This window comes from Tursiops truncatus, chromosome 1, assembly GCF_011762595.2.
Source record: "Tursiops truncatus isolate mTurTru1 chromosome 1, mTurTru1.mat.Y, whole genome shotgun sequence".
Lineage (NCBI taxonomy): Eukaryota > Metazoa > Chordata > Mammalia > Artiodactyla > Delphinidae > Tursiops > Tursiops truncatus.
This window is the reverse complement of record NC_047034.1, coordinates 182,655,920-182,669,450: the sequence shown is the minus strand read 5'-3', so window position 1 is coordinate 182,669,450 and position 13,531 is coordinate 182,655,920. Positions and strand designations below refer to the sequence as shown.

At 65.5% G+C, this 13,531-nt stretch overlaps 1 protein-coding gene and 1 long non-coding RNA gene across 2 annotated transcripts in view; one reads left to right on the top strand and one right to left on the bottom strand.

Annotated features, from left to right (window-relative positions):
* Window positions 1-8,291, top strand: part of SKI (SKI proto-oncogene) — a 60,480-nt gene extending 52,189 nt beyond the window's left edge. Inside the window, exons 2-7 of the mRNA XM_033841369.2 lie at window positions 3,466-3,585; window positions 3,667-3,782; window positions 4,266-4,528; window positions 4,629-4,930; window positions 5,509-5,739; window positions 6,310-8,291. Of these exons, the coding sequence (XP_033697260.2) occupies window positions 3,466-3,585; window positions 3,667-3,782; window positions 4,266-4,528; window positions 4,629-4,930; window positions 5,509-5,739; window positions 6,310-6,498 (1,221 nt within the window). The 3' untranslated portion in view covers window positions 6,499-8,291. The remainder of the gene's footprint in view (window positions 1-3,465; window positions 3,586-3,666; window positions 3,783-4,265; window positions 4,529-4,628; window positions 4,931-5,508; window positions 5,740-6,309) is intronic.
* On the bottom strand, window positions 8,018-13,256 carry LOC141277328 (uncharacterized). The gene is made up of 2 exons (XR_012328511.1): window positions 11,186-13,256; window positions 8,018-10,870 (listed from the first exon to the last, which is right to left on the bottom strand). It is a non-coding gene; the product is annotated as an uncharacterized lncRNA (long non-coding RNA).
* Window positions 13,257-13,531: the final 275 nt, after the last annotated feature.

The window sequence follows — 13,531 nt, the reverse complement described above, 5'->3', positions numbered from 1 at the left end:
CCAGGGCAGCGGGCATCCTGGCCTTAGGCCCCGAGGCCAGAGGGGACGCCTCTGTGCTGCGAGAAAACAGACCGATCCAGCCCGGGGAGGGGGGTGGTTACCGCTCTCCTCTGGCTGCCAGTGCGCGGCCTGCACAGCTGAGCTTCGCGTGTGCACGACCCTGAGCAGGTGTGTGTGCCCCTGGGGGTGCAGGGAGGCCCCGCATCCTGACGGCCCGGGGCGCCCTGGACAGACGCCTGCCTCCATGCAGGTGGCGGATCTCAGGGCAGCGCGGCGCCTGTCTGGGCGGGTGGAGCCCTGTCACCTGCACGTCCCACAAGGGCTCACGGCTGCAGTCGTGGGCCTGAGCCGGGAGGTGACCGAGTAGCCGCTTGCTGCAGCCGGGCAGCCGCCTGGGTGGCATGCATTCCCACGTGCTCCGTGCTGGGCCCAGCCCGGGCAGCCCCGCCGTGCCGTGTTCAGGCGGCATCTCCCTCAGCCCTGCCTGCGTGTCTGTGTTCGAGGCCTGAGTCTGAGCCTTCCTCTCTGAGCCCCGGGCCCTTTGGGGCTGGTCCTGCCCTTGCTGCTGGGCTTCTCTTGCTGTGTCCCGTGCAGGTTAGCGCTGGGCGGCTCTGTGCCCTGCTGGTCCCCGGCTCTGCATTGCGGTTAGTGGGATCCGCCCTTCTGTACTGCTAGGGTCGCCCCAGAGCTGGGAACATGGGGGGTGGTATGCCCCAGCGCTCTGTGTGTGCGGACGTCACGCCGTGCGCTCAGGCCTCAGCCCGGTGCCACGAGCTGCATCTGGAACGTTCTTTCTCCTTTCTTTCCTCCCCCACGTACGTTGTCGCTTTCTGTTTTAAGATGTCCAAGGTGTAGGGCATAAGAAACAGAGCGCGGCACGGCAGGGCAGGCCCATGGGGTGGGGACTGCCAGCATCCGGGGGCTCCTGAGGTCCCCAGATGTGCAGGCCAGGGCCCAGCGTCCAGGCCCTCGTGCTGCCAGGCCCTGGGGCTCTCAGTGCAGCACTGGGGGTGGGGACTCAGAAACCCAGGGTGAGCTTCGTCTTCGATGGCCCAAAGCCCTCCTTCCGCCCCTTCCCCACCTCTGGGCCTTAGCACAGGGTGTAGGCTGCTCCGCCAGTGGGTCCAGGGCCTGCTGCCTGCAGGGAGGAGCCCCCCAGGTTTGCCTGGCTGGGCTGGCCTGCAGGGCCTTTGGGGCTCAGGCACTAAGTATGGCCCTTGGGAGCACGAGGTGGGGGACGCTGGAAGCCCCCCCGGCCCGGTCTGCCTGCTGCTGTTGCACTGGTCTCTGGCGGTGGCCACAGTCCCAGCAGCCGTCCACACTCCACTCCACCCATATCCAGCGGGCCCCACGGTTTGGTGCCTCTGACTTGGCTGACGCTCCTGGCCTGGCCGGACATGAAAGTCACAGGAGTGACAGCACTCCCAAATCGTACCCCCAAATCCTTGCAGACATACACAGGTCCCTGGGTGACACACAGACCCCACAGTGGGGAGCGCCCTACGGGCAGACGCGTGTCCTGTCCTCCGTGGTGATGCACGCGCATGGCCGCTGAGCAGTCCTGCGTGGCGGCACCCTGTGGTGGTGGGGTGTCTCCTGGGACCCACGTCTTGGCGCTGTCCCTACAGGCTTCTCAGTCAGGCAGCACCCCCACCCCCCGCGCTGGGGCATGTGCACGGGGCACGTGCTCCCACCCGGGTCCTCGTTTGTGGGGAAGTGGCCATGGGCGCCCAGCCCCACTGCCGGGGAGCGTCCTGGGCTTCGAGGCGCCCAGCGGGGTCAGGAGCCGGAGGCCACAGGCTCACCTCCTCGCACGGGGGGACATGCGGCCATGGCCGCGCACAGCTCTGTCCCCGACTGCCTGCTGTCGCTGGCCCGTCCTTCCCAGGGCTTTGAGGAGGCCGCACTCCCTCGGGGCCCTGGCAGCCCCGTGCCCGCCCAGCCTCGCTCCACAAGCCCCTCTTCCGCTGCTTCCTCGTTTTCGTAACCGGTCGGCTGCGCTTCCTGGAGGGCGCACCGGGGTCCGGAGTCTCAGGGGCTGCTCGGCTTCCCGAGTTGCCTCCCCGCGTCCTGGGTGGACCAGGGCTCGGGGTGAGGCGGGGGCAGGAGGCTCCGGCCCTTCTCCGAAGTGGGAAGCCGGCTCTGCCGCGCGGCTCATCTGACACCCGCCACGAGGCTCCCTGAGGTTTCTCGGAATCGGAGGAGCCGGCGGGGCCGCTGTGGCTTCTCTCCCTTGAGAACTGGGCTCAGACAGGAAACCCCACCCTTGTGGGTGTCGCCCGGTCTAGGCATCACCACGACTCCTTTCCCCTGAAAAGCAGCACCAAGTGGGTCTCTCTTTCCTGAGTGTTTTCAGGTCTGAGCAGACGGTCCCTGCTGTCTGTGGGACCCCCGAACCGTCTCCTGGGGCTGGGTGGGCAGGCTGTTTGTTGGGACAGCTGCCCTGTGCGGGGACCGACCCACAGGTCTGGGGCCCGAGGGCTACACGTTGCCTGGAGCAGAGTTAGGGAGCCTGGCTCCCTGCGCACACACCCACGTGTGCCGGCTCCTTCACCCTGGGGGGCCTGGCCCAGCCTGGCCCCCTGTCTCTTGAGTTCTGTGGTGATGGCTCTGCTGACCCTCGGGTCAGTTCTGGGGTTCAGTATTTTCTCCAAGTGCCCCCTGGGGCAGAAGGAGCCCCTCCCCCATCCACCCCACCCCTCTTGAGGTCTGGCCTGGGGGTGATGGGCACTGTCCCCCAGCCCCTCGCCCTCAGTGGCCTCCCAGATACGCCCAGGCTCCGGCCAGGGCGGGGTGGGGGAGGCACCGTCCGTCCTCCAAAGACTGTTCTGTTTTCTTGGGGAGGGACCCTGTGTCCTCAGGACTCTGGTGCCAGCAGACTGGGGGGAAGTTTGACACCAGCCCAGGAGGCCACTTGGGCCACAGCATCCAGCAGACACAACGCTCGGCTGCTGGGCCTGGGGTCGCTGTCCCAAGCTTCCTTCCCTGACAGCAAGACTTGGGAAAGTCGAGGGGGCTTCCTTGCCAAACTGAACACAGTTCATTTTGGGAATGTTCTTTCAGGCGGGGAGGGGGCACGGCCCAGGGCTGCCCTGCCAGCCTAGCGTGCAGCTGCCCCAGGCCCCATGTGGTGAAGTCCAGAACTCTGGGGGTGCTGCGTGGCGCCCCTGGAAAGCTCTGCGTGGTGCCGACAGGGCCCTATACTCGGCCAGCGAGCCTGCCTGCCGGGCTGCCTCTTCCAGACCGGCGGTGGCCTGAGGGTAGGGGCAGGGGTCCCTCCTGCTGTCTTGCACCAGTGCCCGGTGGGCGTGTGTGCAGCACTGCTGTGGGGCCGGGCCTGCCCTGGGTGATGAGTCGGGCAGGGTGTACGCGTCCCTGGACACGACTCGTACTCAGCTGCGTCTGAGACTGGGCCCTGGGGGACCCCTCGCAACCTGCCAACGGGAACTTCTGTGTTGCTCACAGGTCTCCGAGCCCCCGGCCTCCGTAAGAAAAGCAGACGACGCCCCCTCCCAGCACCCCACACCCTCCGAGAAGGACAAGCAGTCTGGCTGGCTGCGGACTCTGGCCGGCTCCTCCAGCAAGGTGCCGTGTGGCCTGGGCGTGCGGGGCGGGCGCGCGGGGCGGCCTGGGGCCCAGCCTCTGACGGCGCCTCTCTCCCGACAGAGCCTGGGCTGCATCCACCCTCGCCAGCGCCTCTCTGCCTTCCGACCCTGGTCCCCTGCGGTTTCTGCGAGTGACAAAGAGCTCTCCCCACACCTCCCAGCCCTGATTCGAGACAGGTGAGTACCCGCCAGCTCTGACGGGCATGTCTGCGTCCCAGCTCAGCCTGACCCTGCTGTGGGGCCCCGAAGCAGTCGGGGAAGCAGGTTCCCGCTTTAATCATCACTGAGCTCGACGGGCACATGGTCTGCAGGCTGTGTGTCAGATCCCCAGCCCCCCGGTTGAGGCAGCTGCAGAAGTGCTGGTTCTTTGATGGCATGGGGGGTGGGGGGGGAACGCTAGGATTTTCTGTGGCGTCTGGAGTTGGCCGCGCGCTCTACGTTGGCTGTGGCCTGTCCCACGTATGGTGGCTGGTCGCCGTGTTGCAGCTCCCCCAGGGCCCCGGGCTGTAGTGTCTGCTCCCTTGCACGGTCCATGGGAGCTGGGGCCGCGATGGGGGGTGGTGTGCAGCGGAGGTGCGGAGACGTGCAGGGGCACAGGGGCGGGGTGAGGGGCTGCGAGGGGCAGATGCCGAGGCCCCGATGCCCGCCACACCCCTGCAGCTTTTACTCCTACAAGAGTTTTGAGACGGGCGTGGCCCCCAACGTGGCCCTAGCACCGCCAGCCCAGCACAAGGTGGCGAGCAGCCCGCCCTGCGCCACGGTCGTCTCCCGGGCCCCCGAGCCCGTCACCAGCTGCGTCCAGCCTCGGAAGCGGAAGCTGACAGTGGACACCCCTGGAGCCCCAGAGACGCCGGCACCCGGGCCTGCCCCCGAGGAGGAGAAGGACTCGGAGGCCGAGGTGGAGGTGGAGGGAAGAGAGGAGTGTGAGTGCGGCCACAAACCTGCCCCGGGGCGGCGGGGGCGCCCGCCCGCTCTTCCGGGGGCGGCCCCTGCTGACCCGCGCCCCCGCCGCCTGCCTTGCAGTCACCTCCTCGCTGTCCTCGCTGTCCTCCCCGTCCTTTACCTCATCCGGCTCCGCCAAGGACCTGAGCTCCCCGGGCCTGCTCGCCCTGCCTGCGGCGCCCGGCGCCCCCGATGCCGCGGCCCCCGCCGACGCCCCGAGCAGCGGGCTGGAGGCCGAGCTGGAGCATCTGCGGCAGGCCCTGGAGGGCGGCCTGGACACCAAGGAAGCCAAAGAGAAGTTCCTGCACGAGGTGGTGAAGATGCGCGTGAAGCAGGAGGAGAAGCTGAGCGCCGCGCTGCAGGCCAAGCGCAGCCTCCACCAGGTGGGGCGGGCGGGGGCCGGCGGGGGCACGAGTGTGCGGGGAAGGAGCGGGCGCTGCCCCGCCGGCCCCTTGCGCGCCGGTTCCGGGCCGCTCCACCCGGGACTGCTTCCTTTCCCGGCGGGGGCTGGAGGCCCTGCGGTTGTGCCATCGGCCCCGTGGTCGCCTTGTGCGCCACCTTGTGGGGGGCGGGGCTGTCACCCCAGGGCTCAGCTGCATTCACACCTCAGCCAGCGTCTGACACGTGGCCCCAGCACAGCACAGCCCTGCCAGCCCCGAGAGCCCCATTTCCACCACTCTCTCAGAAACCCGCACCAGTTCCCTGGTTCTGGTTGGAGGTGTGGCTCCCCACAGGCATCTTCATGAGCGTGTTGGGGGCCGGGGCTGAGACCCCGAAAAGGGCCGCCGCCTCTCCTTCTGGCTGCGTAGGGTCCCCGGGGCCCCCAGATGGCACCGTGCCTGGGGGAGCCCCCTCCCCCGGCCGCAGGGACTCCCCCCGGGCTGTGCACGGTGGGCACCGGAGGGCCGGGGCCGGAGAGGCCTGGCGTGAGGGCGCCCCTGAGCCGGCGCCCTCGCCCCAGGAGCTGGAGTTCCTGCGCGTGGCCAAGAAGGAGAAGCTGCGGGAGGCCACGGAGGCCAAGCGCAGCCTTCGGAAGGAGATCGAGCGGCTCCGGGCTGAGAATGAGAAGAAGATGAAGGAGGCCAACGAGGCGCGGCTCCGCCTGAAGCGGGAACTGGAGCAGGCGCGGCAGGCGCGCGTGTGCGACAAGGGCTGTGAGGCCGGCCGCCTGCGGGCCAAGTACTCGGCCCAGGTATGTGGGCTGTCCGGCCGGGGAGGACTCGTGCACCGTCCATCAGCATCTCAGGGTCCCTCCCCTCCTCGCGGGGCCGCCCCGGGCGTGGGGAGCCTGCAGGCCGACCTGGCCCTGCTGGGCTTTGGGGTCCTCCTTCCACGGGGGTGTCCTGGCCCCAGGCTCTCCTCACCTCCCGTCCTGGGGGGAGGGCCGCACCCATACCTGCACCCTCACCCTCACGCACTGTTAAAAGTCTCAGCCTGTCCCAGTTGGCCACCCTGCCTGGCCTGGGGTCGGGAGACGGGGTCCCGTCTCACGGCCATCTCCGGGGCCCGGGCCGGGGCCCAGGAGGCTGAGAGGTGCCCCGAGGCCTCCGCACTCGGGGCTCGGGTAGTTCCCCAACTCGGGGTCTCCGCGGGCAGGGTTGGTGCTGCCCGGGAAGCTCCCCCAGGCCCTGCCAGGCTCACCAGCCCGGGTCCAGTGGGCGGCGGGCGGGGCGAGCCTGTGATGGGCCGGAGGGTCAGGCCGGGGCCGGGGCGGCGGCCAGGTGGGGAGCGGGCCCGGCTAACGCGGGGCGTCCCCTTCCAGATCGAGGACCTGCAGGTGAAGCTGCAGCACGCGGAGGCCGATCGCGAGCAGCTGCGGGCTGACCTCCTGCGGGAGCGGGAGGCCCGGGAGCACCTGGAGAAGGTGGTGAAGGGGCTGCAGGAGCAGCTGTGGCCACGGCCCCGCTCTGAGGCCACGGGCGGCGAGAGCATGGCCGAGCTGGAGCCCTAGCCGGACCCACTGTCTGCTGCGCGGGGCGGACGCCGCAGGGTGGGCGGGCGGGCGGGCAGGTGGGCGGCGGGGCTGGGGGCTCCGTGCCGGCGGGGCCGCTCCCCACCCCCCACCCCGGCCCCCCCAGCCCCGGTCCATATAGCACAACGTCTTACTGTGCCTAGAACCAAGCAAGTGTTTGGAACCACATACTTTTGGAATCCACTGCAAAATTTTCTACTGGCCAAGGTCAAGCAAGCACGCCGGTCCCCACCTGCAGCCGGCGTCGAGGCCAGCTCGGTAGCTGCAGCTGGCGCTCCGCTTGCCGGATCGTTCTAACATTTACACTTTTGTGATAAGCTATTTAAAACCCATAAGGAGACTTGATATTCAAAGAAATCAACATGTTTTTTAATGACTAACTTTTAAAAGCCCCACCCACACGTGATGCCACCTGAGGACCCGCAAGGGAGCCAGGGTGGCAGCCGCCCTGCCCCTCGAAGCCATCACAGCTCATCCCGCGCCCGCGGCCGCGTGACAACACAAAGGGTTTTTCTCCAGAGTCTATTTTTTCAGCCACAAGGAACCCCGTCTCCTGTGCTGCCACCGGGAAGGGCACGGAGAGCACCGCGCAGGCACGATGAGCTGGAACACTGCCGCCTTACCCGCCCGCCGCTCCGGCCCGCCTTCCACAGGTGTGTCCGCAGGTGTGCTTGGAGGCGACGGGAGATGGGTCCGCGCTGGCTGGGCACACGCGCCCTCGACCAGGCAACCCTCTCAATTCGGCAAACGTTGCTCCTTCTGTTTGGGGACTGAGGCTGCAGCATTGGAACAAAACACAGCATTATTTCACTTCTTGTTTGTTCGTTCATTTAAACGTATATTTAGAACTGCACTTTGTCAAAAATCTTCCCTTCTCTTTTTATTCCCCAGTTAACTGAGGTTTTTACTTTCAAATACTGCAAACCGATTTATAGAGCATTCACATCCTAAGTGCTCAAGTGTTTAGAAACCCCTCTGGTGCTTGGTTGAACAAGGGAATCACACGAAAACGAAAATGCAAAAACTGAACTTCGGGGGGTAGTTCTGTGCCTTCCAGCATCTTGTACAGCAAACCCTGACTTGTCTTTTTACCCCCAAAATATGTCTTCAGTAGCTATTGAATCTGCCACTATCACAATGAGTTACTTGCATTTATTCCAAATAATCTCGTTTACTCTCAACTGTATGCGAATTGTATAAGGTTTCTTATGCCCAAGCTTGAAAAATGATTTCCCAGTAGACGAGGTGGCTGCCCGTCCTAAAATCATGGTATTTATTTACATGGAGAGATCTTACCAGAACCCTCTGCCCGAGTCCGTTCCAGCACCCCGGCAGCTGCGAGCGTGGCCGGGGGTGGTGCCGCAACCGCCGAGTGGAGCGGAGACCGGGTGACGGCATCGTCGGTGGGGTTTTGCCCTTGGTTTACTGGGTGGGGGCCGGGTGCTGCCGGCCTCCCTTCTAAAGTGCAATGCAAAAGGGACATCGTGTATATGCAGCGTTTGTTTGGTTGTTGTTGTTTGTTTTTTGTTTCTTTTTTGTTTTTTAATTTTTTTGCTTCTGTTTTTCTTTGCAGTTATTAAATCTGTATGCATGGAATTTAAAACCTCTGCCACACGTATATCCACCGATGGGCATTATTACCGTGTCGTGTAGAGGGTCGGTTGTGTCACGCAACACTCAGAATGCTGTGTTTAGCTTTGTTTTTCCAGAGTTGTGTTTTTGCGGTCATTTCTTCAAGGGAAAGTAAATGATGTAGTTGGAGCAAAGCGTGACGCGTGTGTCAGTGTGCTTCTGTGCGGCTGTGCTCTGTTGCCAAGTCTGAAAATCCGTAGTGAGACCGCAGGGCCCCCGGGACCCGCCCGAGGCCACCTGCTTTGCTCCGTTTACTTTCTGAGTTTTTAGGCTCCAGAGGGAGATACATTTTTCCAAGTTGCGAGTGGGGGCCGCTGCGCCTCCTTGCCCGCGCTCTGTCCCCTCCGGTCACCCGCATGTCTCGGCCATCGGGTCTACGCCGCCACTGTCCGGCTTGGTCCCCAGATGTCGGGAAGAGCTGGAGGTGGGGTGGTGGACTCAGGCCCGCCCCGAGGTCCCTTGGCCTGCCAGCGCCGTTGGCGGCCCCTGGGCGAGGCCGGCCATGGGGCTGTCCACGCTTGTCCTCGGGGGCAGGGTCCCCGGGCTCCTGCCGTGCGGCTGCAGTTGGAGTTTCTTTGCTGAAGAGGCACTCTCCCGTAGGCTGTTGACTCTCCCCGTGTGTAATACCCATTATCGAAATGATCGTGTATTCAGTTTAATCACTCATTATTTCTATGCTGAAAGAAGACTTTTAACGAAGGGAAAAAACAACAGCAATAACATTCATATCTGTGGAGCAGCTAACTCACTCACATGATATCTTGCTTTTCGTACAGAACTCGCAGATGTACAAAGCGACCATGTAAATACTTTTTCCTCTGATACTCGTGTATCATACGTATACGTGGTAGGTCCTTTGCCGGATCTCTCTTCTTACCTGGTAGCTGTCTTGTTTTCTGGGTTATTTCTACCTGAGGCAGAACATGCCCACCGCTCGAGCCGGTTTTCTGGGCGACACCGCCCGCCGCGCCCACCAGGCTCGGGGAGGCCATCTTGTTCTTGCTTTAAGTCAGGAGTCACAAATGACACTTTTTTTTTCAATTAAGGAAAAAAACCACAGCTCCACCCTCGTACCCGCCAGGAGCGTCTGCATCACCGTCCCCTTCTCTCCTTTGCTGCTGCTAATGACAATATGATGACTTACTCACTATTCGAAAACTATTTTTATGTAATTAATGTATGCTTTCTTGTTTATAAATGCCTGATTTAAAAAGAAAAAAACAGCTTGGCATATTTCTCTACTTCTCTGTGTACCCGTTAGTCCTTTGGCGCCCCTCCCCAAACAGATGACATCGTAAGATAAAGGACTCGCTCGCCTGGCCACCCCAGAACCCCTCCTCTCCAGCCACCATCTAGGCCTGAGCCCAGGAAGGGGCGCCTGTCTTCCGGTCGATCAGACCCTGGGGCCTTTCAGTCTCCACTGAACCCAAGTGGACACGGGGCACAAGCGGGCAGGTCCCAGCTGGGGCGCCCTCCATCCCTCTCCCTCCAGGTCACGCCAAGCTGCGGCTCCTCCTTGTACTGTGGGCGTCGGCTGGGGGCCCTTCCTGGCCTGTCCCCCATGGGGCCTGGAGGCCTGCCCCCCCCCACCCCGGGGTAGACGGCCAGCTCCCTGCAGAGTTGCCCCATGTCTTTAACGGGGAGGGGGCCAGGTGGTATCAGAACCGCAGACCCCAATGTGCTGCCCTGAAGGATGAGCAGAGGGCCACCACCCGCCTGTCCGACTACCTAGGGGCTTCCCCAGGACCGCCGCGCCCCCGGTTCTGGGCCCCAGAGTGCCACCTCACTAAGGCTTCCTTTGGCCACCCAGGTCCGGCCTCCCAGCCCAGGCCGTGGGGCCTCCCAGGTCACCTGGAGAAAACGCACCGCAGCCTGGGAGGGCTCCCGGGTCCCTACTCCTCCCCCCAGCCTTGGGAAGCCCCCCAGACTTGGGCCCAGAAGTGCTCCCCTGGAGCCCCCAGGGAGGGGGGACACGAAGGGCTGCAGTGTGGAAGCAGAAGCCCACTCCGCGCAGGCCAGGCTGGGGCGGGGACAGCTGGGCCCAGGAGAAAGCAGCCCCGAGGTCCAGGGTCATGGGGTGCCACCTAGGGGCGGGGACAGGTCAGGGGACGGGAGGTGGGCGGGGCCCTAAGCTGTAGCCCCGCCCCTCCCGCCCGCGCATTGGACCCGAGAGCGCTGCCTGGGGCCCTGGGCCCGATGCCTTCTGCCCCCCTCGCTGCAGGTGTCACCTGGGCTTGACTCCTGTCCCTCTCAGGAGTGGCCTTCCACTGAGCTGTAGGGCCATCAGTCAGAATCTGAGGGCCCCCTTCCCCGGGCAGGGCTGGACCCTGGGGCACTGCCCTGCAAGAGATGAGGCAGGCACGGCCCCCAGGGAGCGCTCCTGGCCCACGCACCCAGAGCGGGGAGGAGAGAGGGAGAAAGGCCGGTGGCCAGACACTGTGTCCACGTTACTGGGCCGTGCGGTCCCTCGTCCACCTGACCGCTGCCTCTGCCTGGACGTCCAGGGTGCCGCGCAGCACTATCTTCTGGGGTCTCCTGAGTGGTCAGCCGTCCACTGCGGCCCGTCGGGGGTCCTGCAGGCATGGACGCCAGTTGAGGGCAGCTGAGGCCCTGCCACTCCCAATGCTGGACACGGACGTCGTCCTCACGACCTCCACTGAGCCCAGCAGGGTTGGGTGGCGTGACTGGGGGTGATGTCCGGTGTCCAGATCTGCCGCCCCTGTGGGGCATTGTCACCACTGAGTGGGCGCCATGTGCTTCCCAGTCTGCACTTGTCCCCAGAGCTGACGTGAGGCCTCATTCTGGGCTCCGCCTGGCGACGGCCTCTCCTCACCCTCCCCCAGAGCATCTCTGACCGCCAGCGCCCAGCCCCTCGGCCCCTGGCTCTACCCCGGCTCCCCGCTCGGGCGGTCCACGTAACACCCATGGTCCTGACGGCCAGGGAAATGGGTGGGGGGAGGTGTTCCCGAGGGAGACTGGGGGCCCTCTGGGGCTGGGGGAGTGCAGTGGGTGTGCAGTCTGGGGGTGTCCTCACGGCCAGCGTGGTGCTCAGCCCGTCGGGGGCCTGGAGCTGGGCCGGTGGCAGCTCCCGGGGGCTCCGGGCTCAGCCGTCTTCCTGCGCTGCCCTGGGCTTCCCTCTGGGTTCACCTCTGGGTGGGACCTGATGGCATTAAAGGGCTCTGGGCACCCCCGGCCCAGAGAAGACAGGATGGGAGCCGTCTGAGCTCAGAACCCCCTTCCCGAGCCCATGCTGAAGGGGTCAGGGCACCCCGAGGGCTCAGAGAGAGGAGATCAGACCCTCGGGGAGGGAGGGACCCCTCCTCGGGAATTCCTGGCAGCCCCATGCCCCACCCCCCCACCTCTGAGTCCCCAGGCTCGGGACTGTCACACCAGCAAGGGCCTCTGTAGGGACCCACGGGGCCATCCCCCAGCCTGGCCTTTGCCCAGGGCCCTGGGCTGGAGAAAGTGTCCCTGCACCGGCAGCTCTCGGCGGGCCCCCCGCCCACGTTGGGGCCAGTTCCCAAGTCCCCCCGAGGCCTGGGGTGACGTGAGCCCAGGGCGGGGTGCTCCTGAGAACCTCCTCGGCTCCCCAGCTTCTGTCCCTGCCCCGTGGCTCCCACCCCCCGGCTTTCACTTCTGCTCCGTCACTGGCAGCTGCGGGCCCCACCCCGGCCCCCTGGGCTCTCAGCTGTGCCTGCCTGTGTCTTGGGGTCCTCACCCCTCTAGTCTGCCGGTCCCAGAGCCACAGTCTGGCCCCCCCAGCCCCTACCCAGCGTCCTGTGGTCAAAGGGGCCAACCGCAGGCCGAGCGCTGGGCCCTTATCCGGGGAGGCGGATGCCAGGCGCGCCCTCGTGGAAAGAGGAAGCCGCCTGCCCTTTACAGCAACAGCTGGCACAGCCCATCCTCCCTTCCCCGAGCCCCTGGCCCTCGGTGTGGCCCCCACCCAGCTTCCACCCCACCCACACCTCCAGCAGAGCGCAGCTGTGGCCAGCAGCCGCCTCCCTGGCCCACCTGGCCCCAGACCCCAACCTGCCCCTGCCCCCTCGTCTCTGCCTGTCCTGTCGCAGGGTCACCCCTTCTTGCTGGCCAGGAAGAGAACTGTGGGAGGGCTCCACGAGCGGGTCTAAGATTAGGGCGGTTCACGAGACCCCTGAGGCCTCCTTCCCACACTGTGCTCACCAGGCCGCTGGGCAGCTGGTGGCCCACCGGGGCTGGCCAGGAGCCCTGGCCGCACTCTGGGTGACCTGGGTAGTCCCCCCTCTCCCCGCAGGGAGGTGGAATCCCCTAGGGAACAGGGACGCTGGCTCATCCCCCAGGGAAGTCTGTGTGCCCTCAGGAAAGGGTGGGGCTGTCAGCAGAATGTGAAACCAGGGCCTCGGAAGTGACCCTGAACCCCTCCCCACAGAAACCCACTGTGCTCTGGGGGGCAGCAGCCCTGCACCCTCCTGTCTGCCCACCCACTGACGGGCGACCCTGGGAAGGATACGGGGACAGAACTTTGGGGACCTGGATGCCTGCTGGCCCCTGCCCCCAAGGATTGAGGACGTGCGCCTGCAGGGCCATCTGTGCCCAGGCCTGTGCCAGAGGCCAGGGCCGCTGGGGCTCCTAGCCCTGGAGCAGGTGGCCGCACAGCAGGGGGGTGGGCAGGCAGGTGGAGTCAGCCCGACCTGGCTTGTCGTGGAGCGTCCTGTGCCAGGCAGGTGTCCGGCCGGGCTGGGGTCGGGCCTTCCTGCTCTGTGCCCGGCCTGGCAGCCCCTGCAGGCAGGAAGCTTGGCCCAAGCTCTCTCCCAGGTCACTCCTGCTGCCGTGGAGGCCTGTTCCGGAAACCTCCAGGGATAGGGCACCTTGTGTGGGAGGGAGCCTGAGGTTGCCTTCTCTGCAAGGCCCCCATCACAGCACTCATGTCCAAGGCCACCTGAGTCCTGCAAAACCCAAGCAGAGAGGGGAGGCAGGTACCTGGCAGCGCCCCGTCACCGGTGCCCCCTGCAGCCCCAGAGAGGCAGGTGGCATCGGGTACCCCCTGCACCCAGGCAGGCCGTGGGCGCGGCTCTGCGGTCTACAACCTGGCGTGTAGGGAAAGCCCTGGCAGCGCGCGCTTAGTGTCGGGGTGCCCACCCTCCCCCTCCTCAGCCCCTCAGGTTTCCTCCCCCCACCCCTCCCCCACGCTCAGAACCCTCTGGTCCCTCCACCGAGTCAGGAGAAGCAGGTGCCGCTGGGCGGCAAGTGCGCACCGACTTGCATCAGGGCCCACCCCACAGGCCTTCCTGGGCTCCATCCTCTGCGGCCCTGGGGTCCCCAGGCCCACGGCGAGGGTGCGGGTGGGGGCCTGCCTGGAAGGAAGCCCTGCATCCTGAAACCCTCCAAAACCAAACCTCCCTGT